Source organism: Lissotriton helveticus, chromosome 2_1 (assembly GCF_964261635.1).
Source record: "Lissotriton helveticus chromosome 2_1, aLisHel1.1, whole genome shotgun sequence".
In the NCBI taxonomy this organism is placed as follows: Eukaryota; Metazoa; Chordata; class Amphibia; order Caudata; family Salamandridae; genus Lissotriton; species Lissotriton helveticus.
Window position 1 is genome coordinate 738321338 of NC_136059.1, and position 27223 is coordinate 738348560.

At 43.2% G+C, this 27223-nt stretch overlaps 1 protein-coding gene across 1 annotated transcript in view; it reads right to left on the reverse strand.

The window, feature by feature from the left end:
- LOC144819485 (uncharacterized) overlaps positions 1 to 27223 on the reverse strand; it is a 646675-nt gene that overhangs the window by 500791 nt on the left and 118661 nt on the right. Inside the window, exon 4 of the mRNA XM_078677349.1 lies at positions 22329 to 22517. Coding sequence (XP_078533475.1) covers positions 22329 to 22517 — 189 coding nt within the window. The remainder of the gene's footprint in view (positions 1 to 22328; positions 22518 to 27223) is intronic.

The following is a 27223-nucleotide window of genomic DNA, read 5'->3' on the forward strand; positions in this document are numbered from 1 at the left end:
ATGTTTAGGTATTCCCCAGTTGTCCAATTTATGCCAAAGTGTGTAGCGATCCACGTGGTCGAATGCAGCAGTATAATCAATAAAGGAAAGGTATAGGGGTTTTTTGATCTCTTTTGCTGTTTCGATCAGCAGGGTCAGTGCCATGATGTTGGTTGTGGTCCCTTGACCCCTGCGGAACCCTGTTTGGTTGATCGGAATTACTGTGTTTTCAGATGCCCATAACGCTAACTCCTCCAGTATGGTTCCTGCTAAATACTTAGCTTCCACGTCTATGAGGGCAATAAGCCAATAATTGTTTGAATGTTTCTTGATGCCATGTTTAAAAATTGGGCTGATAACTGACCCATGCCAGGACTCAGGAAGAGTCTGGGTGTTCTTTATGTTGTTAAATATTGGTGTTAGCGCAGAACTCCAAAATTCCACATCTGATTTATACAGCATTGGTAGAATGCCGTTTGGCCCGGGGGCACCTGTTGGTCTACCTCTTGCTATTTGCCTTTTGACGTCGGCTGGCACGGTGGCCAGTTGTCCAAACTCAGTGTGAAAAGAAGAACTTGGTTCGGTCATTAGTTTATCTGTTCGGGGTGGTAGCATGACCCCAAGTTTACAAAAGAAAATATACCTTGCACTCTCACCATGCACACTGTTGTCATCAATGATGTTATTAGTGATGTTATCAGTGACCTCCTAGAACCTTTCATGAGTGATGTAATTTGTGAGGTCCCAAGCAGTGCATGGCGAGGGCATGAATTATAGTTCCTATAGTTAACCATAAATGGTGACTTTCCGTGATTTTTAAAGTTTAAAATATGACATTTTCACCTTACTATAATGTTAGTGATAACTCAAAACCTTTGGTTTTTGCAGTGAATTTCTAACTTTTTTTAATGTAAAGTAAGATATTATTACCATAACTAGCTATAACGTCACTTTAACCTTTGTGTTTTTCAGTGATTTTTAAACAAAAGTAAGTTAAGCAGACCTATTGGCTTTGTCAAAGGGTCAGAACATCAAAATATTAAAGGCATGCCTATTAAGCTTATCAGGGGTTCAGCACATCACCATATGTTGGCTACCTTAAAAACACCATATTAGTTTACTAAATACAAAAATCCACTCTACTGTTATAAATACACACATCCCAATGTTAAATAATAATTAGTGACAGAAAAACATTTGAAATAAATAATTTTTTCTAAAACACCCACAAACGTGTTTGACTTCTCTTTAACACTTAGGCCACAAATGGTAGACATAGAACCAACCACAAGGGATTCCTGAACTCCAGCTGAAGAGCATAAAGCTCTAGCTCAAGAGTACTATCCAAAAAATAGTAAGCTCTCCTAGGATCATGTATTCAATGACCCAGCAAAGTTACAGTGAGTTTTGTTTCAATGTTCTTACGGGAGGTTGCTGTGCTCCCTGCAGTCTTCCGAGCATTGAAAATGGTTCTTGGGGCACCACCAGGTTAAAAATAGAAACATAAAAGAGTCCTCACAGGGCATTATGGGGCACTCTCCAGCAGGAGCAGTGAATATGAAATGATCGGCTACTCCACTCATTTCATATTCCTACCTTGCAAGGATTTTTCTGGGTATACAAGTCCCAACTGGGGCATCCAAAACATTTCTAACCATTGGGGCTGCATGGGGAGGCCATGGTCCTGCAGTCACCCTCCATGAAGTCATTATTTTTTTGAGAGGGCTATGTGAGAGCCAGCCCACTTTTTAATTTTTGGGTTGGGTGTCCAAGTCCAATGCAGGGCACCACAAATCTATTATTAACATTGGGGGCAGCAGAGGTAGAGAATGGCCCCTGCAGCTTACCTACCAGCACCCATCCTGGGTGATGGCAGGAGCTATCTGTGTGTTTTTTGTTTGAAGGGTGACTGGGTCCCATCTGGGCCACTCCCAACTTTTTAAACATTGGGTTAATGGGGGAAAGCCATAGCCCATGCAGTCCCGCCCCCTCCCCTGCTAGCACCTATTCTGGGTTCAGCAGGTACCGGCATGACCTCTTTGCTCCTGCCAAGTGGGAGCAGCTTTTCTTCGTGCTCTGCCTGGGTGGAAGCCATCTGTGTTTCCCTGCCACTTCGAGCAAGGGCAGGGAGGTATATCAATTAATTTTTCAGTATCAGTGCTTTTTCGGGCTTGGATTAGTGTCCAGAGGGATGGGGGTCCCCAGTGCACTAATAGTGAATCTGCTCCTCTTCCCGAATAAATGCAGTGGGCCCACAGGAATGGGATTCCTGGGTCCATTAAATGGCTGAGGGAGGGGGTGCCAAATGACCACTTCCCCTTTTTTAAATTAAAAAAGTATATGCGGCCCTGGGGGATGAAATCGCTTATGAGGGGACAAAACGTCTCCTCCACTTATAAATAAAAACAAAATAATTATGCCCTGGGGGAAGGGGTCTCTGGGGACAGAAATAGTTTGGGGAGGTGGGCCTCAGGCCCCCCTTTTTTTAAATGCACTAACCAACCTTGCCCTGGCCAATGCAGGGGCTTCAAAATAAAAATATCTTTTTTTTAAAAAAAAAACATTACTGGGGGTCCGCAGTCCTATCATGGTATTGTTTTAAAATGCATTTTTGACCCCAAAGGGCCCACCCAACCAGGCGTAAGTGGGCAAGGTATCCCTGCCCTGCCCTACAATGTATTTTTTAAATATTGTTTTCAGGGCACAAGGACTGAGATTCTGAGTCCTAAAATGACTGCCAAAATATCTTTGTTGATGTTGACGGCAGCCAATCAGAACTTATCTTTTGATCTGTTGGGTCCATGAATCCCCAGCGGTCTGAAATATACATATATTTTGATCCCTAATGACTCATTAGTAACTGAATGAATTTAAAACAAATCTCAAAAAGCATGCTCTCTCTCTCTGGGTAAAGATATAGCTTTCCTGCCAAATTTGTTTACATTCTGTTCAGTTGTTTTTTTCTGTATTGCTGTTCAACTTTCCCATGAAACATTGCATTAAGAAAATGTGTATTGAGACCTTCCTTTTTTCAGCCCCCCACTTGACGAATCCCCCCAAAACTTTCCAGGAAGGATCTAAGGTGGAGGAGACTTATCTTTAAATGCTTTGTGAAGATTCGTCAAACAGCGGCAAAGTTAAAAGTTATTAGAAAACAAAAAAATCAATTTTTAAGTAAACATGGTCCTAACTATAACTTCATTCTGTCATGGACCCTTCTCCCGGTAGACCCGGGGGAAGGGTCCATGACAGAATGACCCTTACCCCCTACTTGTAAACATTGTTTGGGTGTCTTACCGGGACTGGGTGTGTCTCCCAGGGCCCAGTTCGCTAGAAGAGCTTATAATTCCTCTAACAAACAAGTGATACATGCTTTACTCTGCAATATCCAATCACCTCACAAAAATGCTCTACATATTCGTGACATTTTAGCTGAGGACACGGGTGATGTATTTTTCCTGACTGAAACCTGGATGTCTGAGAGTTCTGCGCCTGATGTAGCTCTGGCCACCCCTGCTGGTTACTCTGCATTACACCTTGACAGAGTGGGGGAGAAAGGGGGGGTGGTATTGCTTTTTTGCACAAACAGTCACTTGGTTGCGCTACTTTTGATACAAAGGAGCTTCTAGGGCCTGAGTCTATGGGCTTTCACATCAAACTATCTGCTAATAAAACGCTGGTTGTCGTATTGATTTATCGCCCCCCTGGGCATGCATGGAAGTTTTTACCTTCCCTGGACAAGTTCCTTTCAAAGTATAAGCTGAAATACTCAAATTTTAGGGTTCTGGTAGATCTTAATATACATGTGGCCATCTTCTTTTGGAGCGGATGACATCTTGGGATCTGCTGCAGTTTGTGACTCAGCCCACTCACATTGCGGCTAACACCCTAGACACTATCTTTTCTAAAGCCCAAGTCTCGATATTTAATATTAGTCCCCTGACTTGGTCCGATCATGCTCTTATTCACTTTCAGTGGTCACTGGATCTTGATCCGTATGGATGCGGTTTTCGCTCCTCTTACCTTTTTGTAGTTGGGCCACTGTCTCCTCCATGCAGTTTAGTCTCGCCTTGAGCAAACACTCCATCCATGATGGGGACATGGAGACCAACGCTGGATCGGTAGATTCCTGGCTTACACAGGTGGCCAATCACTTTTCACCGATTAAACATAGAGAGGCTAATTCCTCAACAAACAAACTTTCAGCCCCTTGGTTCAGTGAGGAGCTAAAACACCTTTGCAGAAAATTTGAAAGAGATTGGAGGTGTCTGTATCTTTCTACTGATAAAGCGCTTTATCAGAAGGCTTTGAATACCTTCCATTGAGAAATCAAGAAGGCATGCACAGCGTTTCTACAGCTCAAGGTTTCATAGACAAGTGGACTTATCAACGTCAAACCTACATACTTTTACCTGACTTTAAAGAAACAGAGAGGAGTTGGGGGATTGTCTAGTAGTACTGTCCATGACAGGGACATTCTTGAACGATTATTCTACATCTTAATACACACTTGATGTAACAGAATCTGTGAGGAGTTTTGAACACTCACAGTTGCTTTATGCTTTATAGCCTTGTAAAAGTCCAGGAGGACGAAACACGTGTTAGTTGCGTTGGTTCAAATTTTTCTGTCTGTAACCCTGACTTTGAAGTAAAGGAAGAACTAAACGTCTGTGAACTGGATTTATTCGCTGTCAATGGCCTGTTACTCAATATGAGTTGGACTTACAATGACTGTACTATTGTGTGCTTGAGTGCTTGATTTTCCTTTGGACAGAGCATTCAAGAAGGCTCAGTCTGATTTCTTTACAGGACAGATTAATAAGTCTCAACACAAGTCTGGAGAAATATTTAAGATTTTTAAAAAGTTCACGTCTCCAGAAGCATTGCTTCAGCCTTGAACACAGTTGTCCGACTTTTTTGACATAAAGCATCAAACAATTGTGTATGCTCTACTTCTCACGGACACAGCCTCATTGATGTTTAGCGATCCTGCTGCACCGCAGGCTGAATTAATGCTTCCATATGGGCAAGTGCTACAGGAATTTGCTCTGATCTAACTTGAGGAGTTCGCTCTGACCTTGAGTGCCTGAAACTCAGAGGCTCCTGATGACCCTTGTCCTCCACACATTCCTGCTGCCAATTGTATGGCCATGATCCCAGTTCTAAACCAACTTCTAAATGAGTCTGTTTGTCTGGTCAAACTGCCCGGGTGCTGGAAGCAGGCTAAGATAATTACTTATTAAAGAAATTCTCAGCAGATAAAACCAACCTTGTCAATTTTCGTCCCATCTATTTGTTGTTGTTTTTTACCAAGATCTTGATCAAAAAATTATTGATAAGCAACTTTCTCCTTTCCTTGAAAAGAGCGCACTACTTCATCCTACTCAAACAGTCTTCTGCCCTGGCTTTAGTACTGAGGCCACACTGTTAGAAGTCTCTGAGATGATAACGCTAGCGGTGGATCAGGAGAAGCAGGAAGCACTGATTCTCCTTGATCTATCCGCAGATTTTAACAAGGTCTCCCATTAGATACGTCTGCAGTGCCTAGTGGCCATAGATGTCTGTGGTTCTGCCTTGGCTTGGCTTCATTCCTTCTTGACAGATAGGTTTCAGTGAGTCTGGAGGGCCCCATTTGCCTCTTACTCTAAATAATTTTTATGGGGTCCTCCAGGGGTCTGCACTTAGTTCCACATAGTTTAATGTGTGCATGACCCCCTTAGCTACCCTGATAGAATTTTTTGGTGTGCAGGTTATATCTTATGTAGATGATATGCAGTTGCTTCTCAGTCTTGATACAAATCTACCAAATACACTGCGTAACTGCGTGGCCAGTTTGATGTCCGCAATTCAGTGGATGCACGATTGCGGCCTCCAATATCATACTAATAAGACAGAAATTCTGCCCTTTGGGCCACCCCACCTAGCCAGGACAATAACCAATGGCCTAAGGATGATCCCCGCCTCCTCCCCTTACTACAGTAGAGTGCAATCTTGGGGTAACGTTTGATACAATGGCTTCTTTTGTCCTCAGGTTGAGGGAGTAATAGGCACCTGCTGTGGCCTGCTTATTTTTTTTAAGTTTCTCTTCCTCCTCTCCCTCCCACAGCAGCAAACAGTGATCCAGGCCTTGATAACATCAAGACTGGACTATACCAACTATCTTTACTGGAGCCTGCCTAATTACCTCCTGAAGAGATTACAACTGGTTCAGAATGCTGCAGTCAGGCATTTATTACGTCTTCCCAGAAGAGCTTGCATTCAACTACGTCTAAAGGAACTTGACTGGCCCCCTATAAAATAATGTATAAGATTCAAAGGTGTGTTCCTGGCACACAGAGCTTTTTTATCACAAAGGCCCTCGGTATCTGTCTTATAGATTTACACCTTACCAACCAGCACGGTCTTTTTGGTCTTCTAATGCCTTGCTGTGTACAAACACACACTTCAGATGAAAAAAGTGGGGCAATGGCTCCTTCTCTCATGTGACTGCCAGGGTGTGAAAAGCCCTTCCAGTTCTGCTCCATGCTTCTTGGGAAACTGTGACATTTAAGAGACTTCTTAAGACCTGACTGTTTTGCTCTGCTTTCTAGCTTCATTGTTTAAAGGGATCAGACTTGCTACATAGCGCTCGGACACTTACTCTATAACTCCGTAAATGATAATAATAATAATAATAATAACTACCCAGTGGCTAACACCATTGGGCAATATATATACACACATACACATACACATACATTTGCATATTTATTCACAAAAAAACAAAGGTTAAAGCAACATTATACTTAGATGAAATATTCAGTACAATGTTATGTTTTAAACTGTAACAACCACAGAAATTCACCAGCTATTGCTATCTCAAGTAACTATAACTAGTCCCCCAAGGTAACTATAACCCACCTCCCTCATTCAGCCAATTCCCCTTGCACCCCCCCCCCCCTTCATGAGCTGTTATTGGCCCCAGCGATTTCAGCCCCAGGCCCACATCATTAAAGGTGGGTGCCCTGAAGCCCACCGAAGCGACGCCAACAACAAAATGGAGTGAACACACTGTTTTACCGCAGTGAATATATCACCCAGAGTCACAGCAAAAGTGTGGCCATAAAAAGTACTATATACAGTACAGCACAGACATAACGAAAAAACGTACAGACTTCTTAGTACTTAGGTACAAATACATTGGCCCGAAAAAATTAACGTAGCCCTACATCCCAACATTCAAAATGCCTATTATGGTAAAAAGATAAAATGGAGAGAAGAAAAAAAGCACACTCACCAGATCATGAGACTACATTTTGTGGAAAGGGAAACCGGGGCAACCTCACTGTCGTCCAAGCACTTAATGAATGAAAGACAATGACAAACCTACCTAAACAATTTAGGTTTGGAGTATAAATATACATTGTAAGCCTAGCGGAGCAGACAGCACAATAAAGCGACCATTTTGGGAAGGCACAATAAATGGAAAACTAGGCTGCTAGAAGACTAGATCCACAGTTATCAAAACAAAAGGGACCAACTACTACAAAATTACTCAGAAAAGAAGAAATACAGTGCATTAGAAAACAAACTCAAATGATGGTAAAGATACTTACCAATTAGCCTGATTCAGGTGGGAGACTCGATTTTTTAAGCAAAAAAGTTGCTTTATTTTAACTTTCTCCCTCATATATTCGCTTGATTTTTTTTAAAAATCTCCCACTTTCCTCTTCTAAAATGTTGGCATGTATGGGAAACGTCAGAATACACAGGGCAATTAAAGTCTGCCATGATATTAAAATTACCATCTAGTGTGTAACAACTAGGTGCCACAATATTGTTAAAAGTGCAGTGTAATCTGAGATTTACACAATGCAAAAAAGCAGAAAGGTTATGTCAGCAACCCAAAGGTGGTAGATTTGATTAACCTGTAAAATAAACAAAACAACTCCTGCGAAATGGGAGAGACTGAAATATGAAAAACCGAACTATACAAGGTAATTACTTGATATTGTGCATAATGTACACATCCTGTAAGTATGAAACCAGCAGTAAAGAGCAGATCAGTAAGGGAGTGATTTGCTAACAGCCCCGGAAAACCATTCCAAAGATACAGTTAACACTTGGTTCACTGTATTAGGCCTCAAGCTCCTGCTGTTTTCTTGTAAAGTTATCAAGTGATCAATATTTTTTTAGTTTTTTTAATGAACATTTAATTACATCAATAACCCTTCATTTCATCTCACCGGTTTGATGATTAAATGTGACCTAAAGCTCAACCAAAGGGGAAGGTTAAACAAGACATCTCTAGACTGGTGTTGGTGTAAAAAAAATTTACAGATCTCTAGGGCTTTTACCAGTATAAGAGAGACCATAAAGGCACTACTGTCAGAGAAATGTTTAAGGTACAATGTCTGACCATTCACAGTGAAATAATTAACAGTGCAGGCAGTGTTGCATACATATTATTGCCTCAATGAAAATAGCCAAATAAAAAATCTAAACCAAGGATACGACCAGTTAATGTTTGGTGTCACTGGAATTTGAATTTAAAATCCTTACTTATGGTCAAGTCGGAGTTTAAATTGCAATTTTTAAAATGCAAACTTTTAGAAAATTGGCATTTTCTTGCCTTAGCCATTTGGGGCCTGCAGCCTGTACTTGGGTCACATGACTGGGTGTAGCTGACAGTTGAGGTTTGTGTATTCCTCCTAGACAGCCACACACAGTAGGGAGATCAGGTGTGCCTGAATGGGCCATCACTGGCAGGATGAGAGAGAGGAGTTGGGCACAGCCCCACTTACACTTCAATAGGCTGTGATCTGCCTCCACACAAAGGGCAGCATACCCCCTATAGCTAGTCTGGAGTCAGGAGAGGGAATGCAGGATACCTGGGGACTTCAAAAGAAAACCTCTAGAGGTTTGTCCCCCACTTTAGATGCACAACTGGATATAAATACTGGACCTCAGACACCATCTCATCAGTACACTTCAGGACCTGTTCATACTCTGCCAGGAAGAAGGACAACTGTGTTGCCAAAGAACTGCCACTTTGCTGGACTGCTGCTCTGAAAGAACTAATGCCCTGCTGACTTTCTGCCTGCTGCCCTCTAGCCCAGGGAGGAAGAACTGGGCCTGCAACTTCATTGTGAATCCAGAGCTCCCAGAGTGACTTCAAGGGCTAACTTGCTAGCATCCTGATCTGAGCCTCAGCCACATAAAAGGTTACCCAACATTCTGCACCAGCCCCTGGACCCATTTGCAGTGAGTTTCTGAATTCCAAGTCGTGCCCCTAAGGAGCTGGTGCCTGGGTGATGTTCAGTGAGCTGAAATCAAGTTTTTGAGCTCTTTGTAACTGCGAAAAGGCCAGTACGCACCAAGACCTTACCAGTCACTCCATAATCCAACGCAAAGCTCTGTCAGCCTGACTCTTCTTGCTCCAGCAACACCCGCCTGCAATGCCAGCCAGCTGTTCATGCTAACCGACAGCCTCCACACCACTCTCTGTTGTCCTCACAACCCTCTTCAACGCGAATGGGATCCTTGGCACAGACTTGACACGATAAAACTCAGCTGGCTTAACCAGGTGACTATATCTTACCTGCACTCCATAACGGTCAGCTTGAAAGTCTGACTTTGACCCGTTCCAGCACGCCAGATATCCCAAACTCGCACTTTGGCCTTTTTGGCGCTATTTTCACTAAAACTGTTTTAAAAATTCAAAACTTTGGTTCCCCTGATTTTGTTGTTTTGGTTTCATTGTACTTAATAAAATCTACTCTATTTTTCTAACTCTGTTGTTGGATTCTTTTGTGGTGTATTTTTACTGTGGTACTGTTTGAAGTGTTGTACAAAGCCTAACTGCTCTGTACAAAGCTACCAGAGGGCGGAGCACAGGTTAATTTAGAGTTTGCCTGTGCCTTACCCTGACAAGGACTGTGGTTGCTGCTTGACCAGGGCTCACACCCCAATCAACAGCTAACTAAATTTCCTGCAACATAATTTGGCTATTTCCACACAGTCCCTTTAAACACTCTATCCAGAAGCACACTCTGAATCGAAGTAAAAAAATCATCAACTTACATTCCATACATTAAATAACAAAAAGTCCCATAGATGCACTGCCGTAAATGCAGAAATTCTACTCCAAATTATAACAAATAGATTCTTCTACTTTTGATATATTCCTTACATTATTGATTAAAGAAAATTAAATCCTCCATATAATTCTTAACTAGAAACTTTCGAAAATGATAATTAGATGTTTCACTTATGATGAGAACACGCAAAACGTAATTATTTTTTATATTCTAATCAATCCCCAATGTATTTCTGACTGACAGGAGAAAAGGTATTATTATGCGGGACATACAGAGGCGATCTCTTGCCAGTACTGCTTATGAGGGGGACCTGGATCATACATATTCATACATAGCGTGACAGACTGTGTGCATATGGGAAAAGATTGTGGTTATGATTATCAAATAGTCTCCCTTTGCAAGAGAGTTCAATTTCTGGGAATTGCAGCACTTCCAATTTAACATCTGTGATATGGCAATTGCACAGTGGAGGGAGGAAGGCTGCCAACTGCTTGGAGACCTATATCTTGGGAACACCTTGATTCCCAGGAAGCACAAGACACATTTGGGGTTGGTCCTGGGCAATTTCTACAATATGCCAAATTGGCTAGCAAAGCCAGATAGCTCTGGATGGCATTCCCTGATGGCCCCCCATCTTGAGTATCCCGGATGCCATCTTGCGCATTGGCTCTGGGAGAAAGTTACAGTGGTGTATGAAGCTCTGAAAGTCGGTAAATCCTGGCCCATATTTAAGCCTGGCGTTCTTGGTAAGCTTCAAAAACAAAGAGATCCATGTTTGGATAGATTTCAGAAAAAAGTACTCACAGGTCACGTGTGTTTCCTACAGTGGTTGGAAGCACACAGTGTTTGTTTAAATACCCTTCACACACAAATAGGGCCCTTGGTGTCATGCTTCATCATGGGGGTCTTCCCACCCCGCTGCGGGATGGGGCGTGCTACGACCTATGACTAAGACTACATGGGAGCACTGATAGGAAAATGTGAGAGGAAGGGTCAGGGGTGAGTGATAAAGGTGTATTAAAAGTACCTGGCTCATATGGACTAGAACCTTTAATATTCCTTGGAGCTGGTACTTTTAAAAGAGTGGTTTGGAGGTATACTGCTTTAATGTGCGATCCCTTCTGTGTATGTCAACATGTTTCGAAGCTCACAGGCTTCTTCATCTGGACAAAAACAGATCCCTTCTGTTCTCCCTATGCTATTGAAACAATGTTGGTTGAGTAGATGAAAATACAAAGTGATAGATATAAAAGTAGTGTTACTAGGTGAAGAGGCAATAGATCATGCGCAAAATACAATACACACTAGATAATCTATATGATAATTTATTTTTTGGGAGACAATGCTCCATGAGCCTTAGAGTGGGGTGGGTGGGAAGGGTGCCCACAGTCACATTTAACATCCTGGACAACGCCTCGCTTAGGTATCGCCTCCCCACAGCTCCATTGAACTCAGTTGATGCTTCATGAGCCTTAGAACAGGTGGGAAGGGTGCCCACAGTCACATTTAACTTCAGGACAACGCCTCGCCTAGGTATCGCCTCCCTGCGACTCCGTTGAACGGAGCCTTGGGGAGGCGATACCTAAGCAAGGCGTTGTCCTCGAGTTAAATGTGACTGTGGGCACCCTTCCCACCTGTTCTAAGGTTCATGGAGCATTGTCTACAAAAAAACTCATTATCATATAGAATACCTAGTGGGTATTGTATTTTGTGCACGATTTATTGCCTCTTCACCTAGTAACACTACTTGTATATATATATCACTTTATATTTTCACCTACTCAAACGACATTCTTTCGATTACATAGTGAGAGAACAGAAGGGATCTGTTTTTGTCCTGATGAAGAAGCCTGTGAGCTTCGAAACATGTTGACATACACAGGAGGGATCACTCATTAAAGCAGGATACCTCCAACCCACTCTTTTAACAGTACCAGCTCCAAGGAATATTAAAGTTTCTAGTCCATAGGAGCCAGGTACTTTTTAATACACCTTTATCACTCACCCCTGACCCTTGCACTCACATTTTCCTACACCACACATTATTCTGAAGATCAGTGCTCCCACGTAGTCGTAGGTCATAGAACGCCCCGTCCCACAGCGGGGTGGGAAGACCCCCATGATGAAGCATGATACCAAGGGCCCTATTGGTCTGTGAGGGGTATTTAAACAAACACTGTGTGCTTCCAACCACTGTGGGAAACACACGTGACCTGTGATTACATTTTTCTGAAATCTATCTAAGGGTGGATCTCTGTGTTTTTGAAACATTTCTAGAGGAGGGTGTGCCCTTTAGGACACTACCTCTTCCCTACCGCTTTGTTTTTGTAGCTCTTAGTAAGCTGACTAGGTATCTCATTGATGGACAAGGAATAGGATCAGGCCTGTTAAATGGTTACAAATAAACTGTTCCAAATTCAAAGGTGAGATTGCAAGTAAAAAAACATGGGTCTAAAAATATAATTTGTTTTAGGGTGCCACAATCATAACTAATAATACACAGCTGTTATCAAACTGTATTGAAATTTCACAATTCTTGTTGAACATTTATTTGAAAATGCACAGCAGAATACCCAAAACTCAAAATAATGATTAGAACCCTCTCTTTTTGCACAAAATAATATAACATGTGCAAGGCTATAATTCGATTCTTGTACTGTGGTATTACTACAAATAAACAAAACATCAAATAAGTAAAGGCCTCATTTTTTAGGAGATTCATGTATAATGTACTGGTTTGAAAGTTATAATGGGAAAGAAAACGATGATCAAAGAACACAGTATATGTATGTTAACCCCTTATGCTAAATGGTGATGGCTATGAGAATGTTAGTATTTGAGGCAGTGCTACCCCTAACATGGAGGAAATGCATCTAGTGGATTCTACTTCCCATTTAGAGCTTCCTCCAGTAATTATTTTGTGACGTGATATACCCAAGGTTTAATTGTACAATGCAATTGCTTCCATGGCAAAAAAAGAGAACTACTCAGGCAAATCTTAGAAAATAGGTACTTGAGGGTGTGTGGCCTGGCATGATGGTTGACAACGTCAGCCTGTGAAGCTCCTGGACCCCTGTTGGCATCCAGCACCATTCTACAATCTCTGTGAAACTCATAGTAAGGAGACCTCAGAGAGGAGGAGAAGAAGAGTGTGTGGCAAACCTGAGTTAGGTCATCAGATTTGATGTTCCTGTCATTTAGAGAGCAATAGAAGCAGGTAGACATAAAGGGACAGATGTCCCTTCACTTAATGGCTGGCCACAGAGACACTGTGCATAATCTGGGAAGCACCTGGACAACCATAGTAGCACGGCAGACCAAAATGAACACCGGCTGAAAAGAGGGCCCTGCGCAAACCAACCCAGCAGGTGAAGCCAACCCAAATATTTGAGGTGAGTGACACATACAGACAAGTGTGGAAAGAAAAATGTACACCATCACAGCAGAAGTGAATAAAAGGGACCTTTGCAAATTCAATAAAAGGTCATGCAAAAATTGGAAATCAGTAGAAGGGTTGAACGTAGAAGTGACAGACTTGAAAATGATGGTCAATTTTCTGTTGGAGCTGGTGCATAACCTGGAAATTGGGGCTGAAGTTGCAAAGGATAGATACCAGCACACAACCTGTGCTTTGTGGGTTCTGGAGTTCGTGGAAGGGACAACACTGGAAAGGTTCCTGGAGAGATAGATTATAGTTGTAATAGAACTTGAGGGATTTTCCAGTTGCTTCATAATAGAGATGGCACACAGAGACCTTGTGCCCCCCCCCCCCCCATGGGTCCCTCCAAGGAATGTTAGAGGTAGACATGTTAATAATGGACTTAAAGTTAATATTATGCGGCATTCCAGGAAAGAGTGGGATAACAAGTATGAAGACAAAATAATAAGGATTTTCCTGAATTATACACAGAGGGAGCCTGTGAGCCGGATAGGCAAAAGTGCTGAATTTGAAGTATTTGCTTATATTCCCAGCCCAATTGATAGTGTAACAAGAAGTGTTACTTCTTTGCTGTCCCTGAGGAGGTCTAGGAATGCTAGGAAATGGCAGAGAGCTGAATTGCGAGCTCATCAGCTAGCGGCCCTATGGTGGAATGGGGGGACCTGACAGGGTTCAAAGATTAGTAAGAGGGAGACTTGGAGGACAGCGCCACATATGTTCCCACACGGTATTTTGGTTTAAGACAAAGGGACACTGGGAATGGAAAAGAGCACAGCCCCACAGATGAAGGGGTCAACGCCAGGGAATGCTCTGAAAGAAAATACAGAAATAAAGCTTTTATCAGAGACTTGAAATAAGCTCAAAGAGAACACAGTAATGGCGGACAGACAGGAAAACACTGGGACCTGTGAACGGATGAGGGGAATGTTACCAGCTTTGTTTCTATTATTATTGCTCACATATTTATTACCAGATACTGGGCCAGATAGGGTGCTGCCTCTTGCATTTTAGGGTGAGGAAAGCCTTTCTCAGGGCATATGGGAGGAGTGGTTCCTGCCCTTGCAGGCACCGTGCCCACACTGTTCCGGATGTGGCAGGGACTGCAATTCCTTGCAAATTCACTACATAGCTGTTGTTAATTGAAAAAAACGGAGTTGCATTCCCAACTTCATAATAATTGAGAAATTGGGGATACAGGAGTTGTAGACTAGACCCCAACTTGGGGTCCGAGCCTCAATATTATGGAAATACATTTGTGATTTGGCTGTCGGAGTGCTTGTTTCGGGTTGGAGGGGAGTTGTATATTGTGTGAGATGCACACATGAAAAAGATCTCAGGGAGGGATACACGCTTGAAATATATTAGATGTCCTGCTTGTAATTGTAGAAGAAATGTGAGAAATGACTGCTGCTGGACGGGATGGCTGAGGAGTAAAAGGATGGTGTTGTATTAACCATACTGGGTAAGGATTATAAAAATATTGACATGGAATGTGGAAAGCTTGAAGATTATGTCAAGAGATATAAGGTATACCAGGAAACACATCTTACTGAGGAGAAAGAGGGTATATATTATGGAAGAAGTGGAGAGGGCAATGTTATTCTGCTTTCTAGTCCACAAATGCAGGAGGAGCGTCTTTGTGGCTGCCCCCTGCGGTCTCATTTCAATACCACAACACTGCAACAAGGTGGATATAGGAGACATATATATCCTGGCCTATGAACTGCTAGAAGGCAGAGATAAGCTGTGTGAATTTCTATGGCCTGAACCAAGACCATAACACTTTCTCTATGACACTGCTAAATATGGTCACACCATAGCCGACAGTCTGGGGCCAGGACTTTAACTGCGTAATAGATTGTATAATGGTCAAACAATTCCCAAACGTAAATAGATTGTATAATGGTCAAACAATTCCCAAACGTATGACGCTAGCCCTAGGGGATGTAAGGTGAAGACAGATACATAGGTGGTTGAAGACTGTTAAATCCAAGAGGTAAAGAGCTTTCTTGTTACTGTCGTGCATATGACATGCATAGCAGGTTGAACCACGCCCTCGTCTCCGAAGACCTTTGCACGAGAAAATGTGGGGCTAACTATTTGGGCAGGCTTCTGTCAGAACACTCTACCCTACTTAACCAAGTGGCTGCAACAAGGGTTACATCTGGAATACCCACATGGAGACTGAAAGCAGATGCACTAAAAGACACCTAATTTGTGGTAACATACCGGGTTAATGATTGGGAATCTACTGAACTTAGAAGTACTGAGTGGGAATTCATAAAGGTAGCAGTGAAGGGGGGTGTGTAAGATGTTAATTGCAAGGCAGAAGTTGCAGGCCTGCTAGAAGAGGAATCAAAGCTGATTAGGTCACAAGCATAAGAAAGTAGGATTCCAAAAGTGAAGCAAGAGTTTTTGGATATGCAATTGGATCTGGGAAGAATCTGGTGCAGACTGGAAAAGGATCACCCACAGAGAGTATAGGGAGAGATTACACAGAGAGGGGCAGTGGATGCGTAAGATACACAGAGATGGAAATAAACGAGGAAGTGTGTTAGCTTGGATACTGAAAAGGGAATGACCAAGACCAATAATTCTAGGGTTGAATAGAGCAGCCATCATAATGGCAATTACCCAAACTGACATAAATGGTAGACTCCACTAGCTATCACTCACAGTGCCCTCTACAACTCTGGACCCTGCTATCTCAGGAGGCGTTTTAACTTCTATATGCCATTCAGGCTTCTCCGGTCAACAGGACAATGCCTCAATGCCATCCCACGCTACCGCCTTGTCAGAAAGGAAGGGAGTTCCCTCTCCGTAAGAGCGGCTAGGGCCTGGAATAGCCTGCCCTTTGAGATCAGGAATAATTATGATCTGAGGGCATTTAAGAAGCAATTGAAAACCTTACTTTTTAATTAGATGGCTTAGCTCCTACTTTTACTTCCTCTCACCCCCGCATTGGTCAATCGCACCGGGACACTTCTGGGTAGCTGCGCACGTTATAAATGTGTGGTAACATAATATAACTCCACAAATATTTAGCGGGTGTGTACACAAAGTCCCAGTGCATCCCCAAGAACCTAGTATATATATTTATGAGAAGATTACACTTCCTAAACTCAGGATAAAGCATAGACCCAAACTGGAGAGGGTGATCCAGATGGTGGTAATATTTGAAGCAATAAGGAACATACCAAAGGCAAAAACACTGGGTGAAAATGACCTCCCAGCAGACTTTCATAGTTCTTACAGGGAGTCATTGGCTCTTAGAGGTATTAGGCAAATCTGACTTCAAGGGGAAACCCTAATACGGCGAGGGAGGCCATTATAGCAATGGTATAAAAGCCAGACAGACTCTGAGAATCTTTCCTCCTATAGGATGTTGTTGGTGATCAACACCAACATTAAATTGTTGATCAAAGTACTTGCCACTGGGACTCTTAAAATATGAAGCTTTCAGGTCCATGAGGACCAGTGTTGTTTATTCTGGTCGGAGCATACTCATGAATCTGAGGAGGCTTAATCACATATGACACACAGCATAACAGAGGGAAGACAAATACACGTTGATATCAATCGACATAGAAAATACCTTTGATAATTCTTTATTGGCACTATTTGTTCTTGATACTGCAAGTTATAGGATTTGGGTCTAAATCTGAGAGATGAGTGCATTTGCACTTCTCTGAACTTACTGTCCAAATTAGGTCTGGGGGTATGATATCAGAAAGCTGGAGAACGGAATGGGGCACCAGACAAGGGTGCCCATTGTCACTCCAGCTGTTTGCCATCAACCTTTGGAGATTACATATAGATACATGGGGAGCATTTAGGCTAGTATCAAAGCTATATAAGACACTGAAAGAAGATAGAACCCATACTCCCATGAAAGTGACTGAATAGTGGCAGGATGACATAGGAAAGCCTTTAACAGATGAGGAGTGGAAAGCAAAGTGCTCCCAGATCAAAAAGACATCACACACTGCTAGGTTTAAATTTATTCACATTCACTATCTGTACCGAAAAGATCCTGAAAGACCCTCAGGTTGCCCCATTTACGGGGAATTAGTGGCCTCCTTCTTGCACATGACCAAGGCCTGTGGTGAACTTGGGAAAAAATGAGATACAAACTAGTAGTACTGGGGACAGTGCTGGTAAAATGGAGAGTAGCCATACACTGGCTGCACCTATAAGGACCTGCCAAATAGCTTGGAAGAAGGACATGTTGGAGTGGTCCTTGGCAGAGGAGCTCCACATCAAAAGCATATGGAGAGATGTAAAAGCAGCCGATGGGATAACGGAATGGGCGGCGATGAAGAGTAGGATAGCAGAGTAGGAAGTGAAAAAATGGACTGTTCTATATCCTTACCAAACGAGACTTGAGGTAACTAAGGCACTGCATTAACACCTGAGGTAATAGAATGAGTTAGATACTAAGGCGACACAAAGGCCGTATTAAATAAAGTGCACTGGGGACACAATGGGCATGTATGCCGCTTTCTGTGCACCTGGTATTGCAGAAGGGACTACAGAGGCTTGGGTGACTGCTTCATTATTACAGATAGCCCCTAAAGGGACATTTCCTCATTTGTATTGAGATATAGCCCCATGCAAATGATGGAAACACTTTGCCTCAGTGGGGGCAGTCAACAGCAAATCTGGGGAACCGGGTTCGAGTCTCGGTAAAGACGCGCAACGTCCTATGATTCTGGGCAAATCACCTAATCTCCCCGTGCCTAACAAATGAATGTGTCCTCATGTAATGCAACTGGTGCTATGTAAAGCGCTCTGATACCCGATTCGGGTCAAGTTCGCGCTATATAAAACTCTGTAAAAAACCAACAAAAAACATAGACAAAGAGGCCACCAGGAGTCGCACTCAGCGTGCACCACAAAGAGATGGCACACAGTCAGTGTGCCCTCCAATTGAGACTCTGCAAGGGGGAAAATGGGGACCCATAGACCTCCAAAACACCCCCCTGCAGGCAGGTGCAGTCACTCACTGTTCTCTGTGTTTGTGTCCAACGCACGCTGTTATCACAGCTCCTGGAAGGGGAGTGAACCAAGCTAATGAAAAAATAATAAATATGTTGAAAATATTTAGAAAATATCTCTCATCTGAACTAGAAAATTGAAATAATGAGAGAACTAGAACACAATGATTTGAACATTAGCGATGTTTTCTGTGTTAAATATTTTGTAAAAAATTAAGTGTTAAAAAAGTTTCAGAAAAAGAAAAATTTGCCTGCTTTAAGATGAGCTGAGACAACTTGAGAACAACTACTATTTAAACAAGCATTTGCAATGCAATAGGTCTCGCATTAGGAAAGTTTGAGCTATTGGTATTGTAAATGGCAAAGTTTTTATTTATGTCTTTTTTTTTTAAATAGCTAAATTAATAGCTTCGTCATTTACAATGCCAATAGTTATAACTTTCGCAAATGTGATACCTATAGCATTTGTAATGCAATATGTTTTGTATTTACAAACCGCGAGAGGACAAAAAAAAGCTCCGGACCACTGCCTCCTCCCAGGCCTTCAAAAGGTACCTCAAAGTTCTCCTCCTCCAGAGACACCTCCAAAAGTAATTCACGTCCTCTTGCTATTTGTGAGTAAGACTTCCCACTAATGATAATTTCTACTTTCCATGACCATGGAAGTGCCTTCCCAGTGTATGCCTGTGATTGGAGGGTCTGCCTTTTTGCAGAATTTTTCATGTACTGGTGTTCGGTGCCCTTTTGTAACATGCATGTCTTTACCTTTGATACTTGCACAAGTGCCACCTTGCCCATGTAACGCTTGTTCCTGAGCCTGAGTGTCTAGCACTTATTGCAGGACTTTGGTTCTTGCTCAAACGGTTCAAAAGTTACTACAAATGCAGCAAAACACATTGCAGCACAGTGGAAGGCCATTTCCAAAGGTTAACTTACATTTTTGTTGCTTATTGCTATATGTGGGTGTTAAACTGGGACTAATGAGGTGCAATCAATGCCCAGACAATGTTAACAAGTTTGAAAATAACAAAATAATTAACACTATCACAAAATGTGCCGCATTATGCTGCATAATTTGCCTTTTCTTGCCACATAATTTACACAACACTGCCACAAAATGTGGCCCTCCCCTGCTGCATAATTCCAGGGCCGCTGCTTATATTTCATGAATTGTGCAGCAGTGTTGCTCTGCATAATAACTGGTAACAGTTATCCCAGTTAAGCACTGTGTATTGTCCTTGTTATGTAGTGCAGTTTAATAAAGTGTTGCACAGAGAGTCACTATTGACCTCTGCCTGAGTTATAGGTGTCTAGTCAAAGTGGTAACAAGAATACTGAAGTCTTGCTATGGACAATGGAACCTGTTCTTTTTCTCTGCTGCATATTATGAAAGTTGGCAGTGGTTACTAGAGGCAGCCCTGGCCATGTCCAAATGTGTCTGATGTCATGAGCTGTCAAAGATAATCTGGATTTTCACATACCATGCCACTAGACATCTGAGTCTCACTGGTAGAGATTTTATCAAAGTGATACATTGAATTCAATTCAAAATGTAATGATTAAGATCTCAGCTAAGATCAACAATTTAAAACAATAAACTCTAACGTTTACATAATTCTATTGCTAAACATGCATAAAATATTTAAAACAATTGCAGGACTTAAAAAAGGTGAAAACATTCAAAGTCATCACTCCATGTAAATCTTGCAAAATTAAGAGCTGTTTTTCTCCGCAGTACTGACTGCATCCTTAGCAGCTGTTTGAACCGGATTTGTGGTATTCTTTGTGTGTTAAAGGCTTTTAATGTATTCCTACTTCAGTGAAATGTTCTGGTAGTAATTTTCCACCATCCACTTACATGATGGCACTTGCTGTCATTTAGCTTTCCTAAAAGGACACACGATGCTGCTTGCAGTTATGTTTGGGCTTAAAGGGCCAAATGATGTCACTTCCTGTTCTGTCATTCAGGGGTCAACGGGCACATGATGTCTGTTCCGCCACCCTTGGCATTTTGGTAAATCGACGTTCATGGGTAATGGCCCTCCTGACCCCCCACAAAGCTTCTTAAATGTCTACTAATGGCCCAGAAATAGATTAAACCGGAAGGAAGAGCGGGAGATTCATGGTGGACTGGGTTCACACCTTTGAGGCAACACTTGCAAAATAAACCACTTCAGGCAGCCTCTGAAAGAAAGCTGAGGTTGAGGCTCTTTGGTGAGGCTTTTATCTCACACAAAGGACTTACTGAAAGCGCCACCTGCATCTTCAAAAAGCGGCAGGCACATAGAAGCCTAGGGAAAGCAGCACTACAGACTTCTTCCGCCAAAGACCCCCAGAACAGTTCCTCCCAACCGACCTTCCACGGTCTTCCAAGATAGTGCCTGCTACGGAACAATTCCCTAGTGCCGCAAAGTGGCTGTTTTAAGCTAAAAAGACAACCTCTGTATAAAACTCTATTGACGTTACCACAATCCCAGACCACTTCCCTCGTGTTAGCTGCGTTTTATCAGGCAGTCCCACGTCACAGAGCGAGATTAGAAACAGGGCTCTCGACAAAAAGCTCGGTTGGTTAATATCACGATTACTCATATTCTTGCAAATTAGACAAGTTAACTTTGTATTTCTTAACTGCTGTATTTGGAAAGCGCTCCAGTTGCTTCCCTGAACTGCAGTAGTTTACTTCCCACCAAACCACGGCGAACAATTTACATCAAGAGAAAAAAAAATACTGCGTGTAAACACTGTGCATGAAAAAACACGTCAGCGTGCCTGACCAGAGAGGAAGGGGCAGACGCCTAGCAGATTGCATAATCTTCCCAAATAACACAAAGATAATAGAATATAAAATGCATAAATACATAAATAAATAAATACCGCCTTCGGGTAAAGTCCGCGCTATATAAAAATGCATAAATAACTAAATAAATAAATACCGCGAATCACCGCCGTCACTCTGCCGGCCTGCGACCAGGAAGTCAGGCAGGCCGGCGCGACAACAGGAAACAGGAAGTAGGAGGGCGGGAGCCTACCCCGCCTCCCACGGAAGAGCCGCGATTGGACGGAGCCGTGTTTGGAGCACCGGAGCAGGCAGGAGCCTTCCCTGCGCCCGTTGCCGAAGGAGGGAAGAAGAGTCCTGCTGCCGGGCCCTGCAGCTGAGAGCCGCCGCACGAAGGAAGCCGGTGAGTGGGTTGCTGAGCGGGGCGGGGGGGGGGAGCATGTGCGCGCGCGCGAGTGCGGGGGGGGCGGGCTGTGTATGTGTGTGTGCGTGCGTGCGTGCGTGTGTGCGACTGTGGGGGAGGGGGGTGTGTGTGTGAGCGAGTGTCTGTGTGCCGTGTGCCTGTATGTGTGTGCATGCGCTCGCCTGTGTGTGTGTGCGTGCGTGCATGCAGAGGGGTGGGGGCTGCCTGCCTGCGTCTGTGTGAGCAAGGGCTGTGAGTTACTCTGCGCATGCGCGGGTACTCTGCGCATGCGCAGGTCAGACGCGCGCTCCCGCGGTGAAAACTGCGAAGGAAACGCTCGTGTCAGATTGGTGTCCACATTCCCAATAACGGGCAACATTAGGTCTGAAAGCAGACTCTCTCAATGCTCACGCATTGAGAGTACGTCTGCTCGACCTAAAAAGCAGACTCTCTCAATGCTCACGCATTGAGAGTACGTCTGCTCGACCTAAAAAGCAGACTCTCTCAATGCTCACGCATTGAGAGTACGTCTGCTCGACCTAAAAAGCAGTTTATTTTGGGTTGTCTAAACTCACTTCCATACACTTCAAAATACAGAAAATGTAAGTGATATTTAACTTTACTTTGAAAAGATTGGAATGCTGTAAAAACGAACCTGAATCTTGTGTGAAGTTGCTTGTGGCCGAGCTCCCTACAGTCGAACTGCAGTTCTTGCTCTCTTTAAATTGTTTCCTTCTCTTGGCCCAGCGGTCGGATGCTGCCTCGCAAGCGCTGTCATTGTTTGTTGTGTCTTTCAACCCCAGATCCGTCTTTGGCAGTTTCAGGTGCTTGCTCACCAATCCAGCTTTTAAATTGAAATTCGAAGCAGAGAATCAATGAGTTGTTGGTGTGAAAATGCATTGCTGAATTGTTAATTTTATTGCGGCTTTAATATATTTGTTATATTATAAATGTGATACAGCATAATATAGTATATTCAGATACATTTATTTAGATGTGGTTATTAAATATAGAATAGCATAATTACATTCATGCATTTAGATTTCGTTATTAAATATACAATAGTATAATTACATTCATTTGTATAGATTTGGTTATTAAATGTATGGTTGTGTCTTCACAGTTATGGCTGGTGCCGGTGTCCCACAGACAGTTGCTTTGTGGCGATACCACAAATGGCCACAAGAAAGTTCCAGGTTGCAACAATGCCCACAAAAATGCTTAGGTATTGGGGGTACAGAGTGCCTGAATGAAGCTGCTGCTGTCAACGTTCTACATTTATTAGGATCTGTCTTTATCGCAAATATGATAAAATATTTGATTTTATCAACCAGAACATTTGTAAGAACTTTTCTCATTTGTTTGAATGGATACACTAAAATATATTTAGAATGGCACATGATTCCTACAATAGTCTTTTTATTTAAAAAAACATCTATTTATTGGGCTTTTAGAAAGTAAGGTGTGGTTTCAGGGTGGTCTCAGCACAAGATAAAAGAACAGGGAGGACAAAGAAAGAGATAGTATCATCACAGTGACAACCCGAGCAACAAGCAATACTTCATGGTACAGTTATAAGAAGAAACGTGGGAATAGCAGGCAGGTAGATCACCATTACACAGAGTCATATGATCAGTTAAGCATTATAGAGACTCATCGTCAGCCCCCACCCCCATACTCGCTATCATAAAACGAAAGTCCTCCCAGTCTGGCTCATTGTAATGTGGAAAAGTAAATTTTGCCATGTTCTGTGTCCCTACGCGTCCTCCATCATATGTTATGTGTACATGATTAATATGCATATGTATCCCCATGTTTGATTAAAGACGCAATTACAGTTGTGTCCATCTCTAGTATGCCTGTTTCCAGTCCTCGTGAATACTACGAATATCAGGCCTATGTAAAGTCACGTTGCCACGTTTCTCAGTGTGCACGTTATTTCATTGTAAAGTCCCCGTTTCTAGGCCTCAAAAGGGCCCAGAAACCGGATTCTCAGCTCCTGTCTCCTGAGCCTCGCTGAGGAGTGATACAGCCCCCACCTGTATCCTCGACCCTTCACTTACTTCCTGCCTCACAGTGCCCGGCTCAGCCTGGCTCTGCCTCTGAGTCTGCCAAGAGTATGTTATGATTCTAGTTATCAGTCCAGCCCTCCTTCTCTGCATTCCTAAGCTACTGAATCGCATCAATAGTTTCCGTCATTGTCTAGCCTTTACGTCTCCATGTAAGAGAAATACTGCATTTAATGGTCATTTAATATTCTTCATCACGCACTACATGTAGAATAATGCATGCTCCAGTCTTAGAGTCCGTTAGCCTCTCCCCTCCTGACTCTTAGTTTATATCAACATGTTCTCTAAACATCAGATACTAGATACTGTTTAGGTACATGTCGCCCTGACTCTCCAGACTTCAGTCTCTGCTCCTAGCACAGAGTTCATAGCCCCCAGCTTCTCCTAGTAACGCGTCATTGTCAGTTTGCGCGCACCATTAGGTTAGAGGTCCCGGCTCCTTAGGTAGCCCCCTCCATGTTTCCGCCCCATTTATGACATATTCTGTTACGTTTGCATCACATGTCTATGTATACGCCCCTGTTACACCCATTTTCACCCTTATCTTTCGCGACTGCTATTGACCACACCCACTGCTCCGCCTATCATATGTACTGTAATGCAACTGTTTTACTATATATGCTTGTGTATTGTTATTAAATGTTACGCCAGTCCTTTCCCCCCATTCCCTTGCGCCGATTCTGATCCTAGCCCCGGCAGCGCTGCCATCCTGTTCCCGTGCAGGTTGTCCTGTTCCTGTCCTTTATGCTGTATTAAACCTGCAAACTCCTACTACCTCGAATCTTGACTCTTATTTATTGAGCTATCTGTTATTGCTATGCCTAGTCAAACCTAGATCCGGTATTATTTATTTATATACCACATAATGGCGCCCGAACAGGGACTTGCCCTTTCCCCACGCGCCGGTGAAGCCACGCCGGCCCCCTGACCCTCTGCAGCCGTGACGGAACCATACCGTGCACGTGCAGATATTTCTGCTTCAAGTATCCCTCAGGCCCACGGAGGAGACGGAGGTGGCGGTCCAGCATCCAGACGAGGCGGTGGAGGAACGCGGCGAGTCCCGACCAGAGCCCAAGCCGAGAGTCCAAGGTCCGAGGTATCCGGAGGCCCACCCGTAACAGAAGTCCGAAGTTCGTCCGTCCGGCGTCGACGCAGTCCAGTCCAGTCCGAGGCCTTCCGTTCTTGCTGCCCGGTGAGTACCATTGCTGGGGTAGTATCTAGACAGGGTCAATCTAATTGACTCTGGTCCGTGGGTTGGTGGTACACAGACCCCCAAACGAAGTGTCCACTTCGGTGGATGCGGGTCCTGACGTGTCTCTTTATGAGACCGGTAAGTTTCGTACTGTTTCAGCAGTGCATCTAGTTTCTGTTCTAGTCAGTTCTGTTCTCGAGAAAATTCATGTATTCTGTTTTCAGTATTCCAGATAGTATTCTGTTCGAACTGTTATTTTAAATATTCTTCATGTATTTTAATGTCGTGGTATGAATGTGAAGTAATTATCATGTTCATTGTGTATTGTATTGTGTCTAGATTACAGTTCAGTCATGCCCTTATTCTCGAAATTACGTCAGTTAAAAACCAGAAAAGGTCTGCTAGAAGCAGCAGTTCCTGTCCCGCCTAGGGACAGTCCAGGTCATTTTATGTATCAGAAGCATGGCATAAGTGCCATATTATATCTAGATTTATGGGTAGAGTATACCAAACAGTTAGAAGAAAAGTATAGATGGCCTGTATCAGGCACATGGGATGCCGAGTGCATCATGCGAGTAGAAGAAGCATTATGGAAAAAGAAAGCCAGACAGTCACAGAAAGATGCCATCGAGCTATGGCGCAAAGAATCTCATAAAAGAACCGAAAAAGAAATCAGAAAGTCTGAATTAAGTAGAGAATCTTTAGAACGAGCCCAGGAAAAAGAATTAATCGAGATAGGTGAACGAGTTAAAACCGAACAGTCAGACAGACAGAGGCATGCCCTTATTAAGGGTATGTATCCTCTTCTTGCCGAGGGCTTGCCAAAAGCGACCCCGGAGGCATCCAGTAATTTTCCGCCGCCATTAGTTCCGACCAAGCTACGTCACAAACCGACCGCAGCTGATATTTTCATCTCGTCCTATTTGGACGACACAGTCCCAGAATATGCAAATCCTGTTCCTGCTCCGCCAGTCCCTGTAAATCAGGCACTTCCTGCTCCTCCAGACACCGGAGTACCTGTTACGGTACCCCCGGTCCAACCTGCCATACAAGTCCAGCCTGCATTTCCATTTCCCACTCTGCCAGGACGAAGAGCATCAGTTGACGATTCTAGTTTAGGGGCCGCAGGGGGGGGTCCTCCAGGAACCCCGCCGCCACACAAGCGTTTAACGTTAGTTGAATTACATGCACAAGCGTCACAGCGTACGCCCAGACATCAGTCTGTTGCAGAAATAAGAAAAGCCCTTACCGAATGTGGCTATGACCCAGTCCCAGGCGAGGATAATATGGTTTTATATTCATTACGCGTAAGAAAGGTGACCGAGTATCTAGTCACCCTACCAGATATGAAAGAAGATCTAGACAGAATATATCGTTTCATCCGTACAGGGGATGATCCAGAAAGTATTAGTGACGTCATGTCTCAAAGGAAAGTTGAGATCCAGCTCATGTTATTAAAGTTCTTGATTAATTGTCTAATAAGAGAACAAGATTCCCCGACTAAAGATCAGGCCGAAATGAAAATCCTGACAAGGTGGAGTGATAATATAGCCGAGGGTAAGCACAAGAACATCAGTAGTATAGAGAGTATGTACAAGAAAATCCGTAAGGAAATAATAAGGTTACACGAACAACGTAAAGCAGCACAAGTAAGCGAGAAAGAAAATGACTCTTCTACAGAAGAGGTAGAGGATGAGAATCCCGCCAGAATAGCGTATGTAGGAAAATCTAGATTTCCAGATCGCCATTTACGTCTAGAACACAAGCCAATTTTTCATCATCCAGCACCAGAACAAGGTTCTCTGGAACAAGTATTTCAAGCTACCGATCACATTCTGAAATCACGAATCGGTTATAGCGAGTTAAGTACTATGCATGAACAAGAACTAGTCCGATCAGCAGTCCGATGGATTACTGATTCTACCACTTTTCCAGACGAAATAGTGGCACAAATGTTTCTGAAATTGCCCCCAGCCGAGCAGCGACTGGTGGGTATGTATATGATCCAGCACCTCATTACATTGTATGAGGGTCAACATTCTGATCCAGGTCCGTTACATGATGTCCTGAACGAGTTACTCCAGTATAAATGGAAAGGTTTAGGTACCGATTTAATTAGTGTCATTTTAGAACAGCGCCACAAATATAGAACGTTTTTGAACCCGCATTTTGTTCATGTCTCACCTCCAGAAAGTAAACCGTTTTACATAGACAGACAGAATCCGTTACGAGAAGTGCACCCAGTTAGGACAACAGATGGTGAAATGCAACGGGTGTTTGTTTACACTC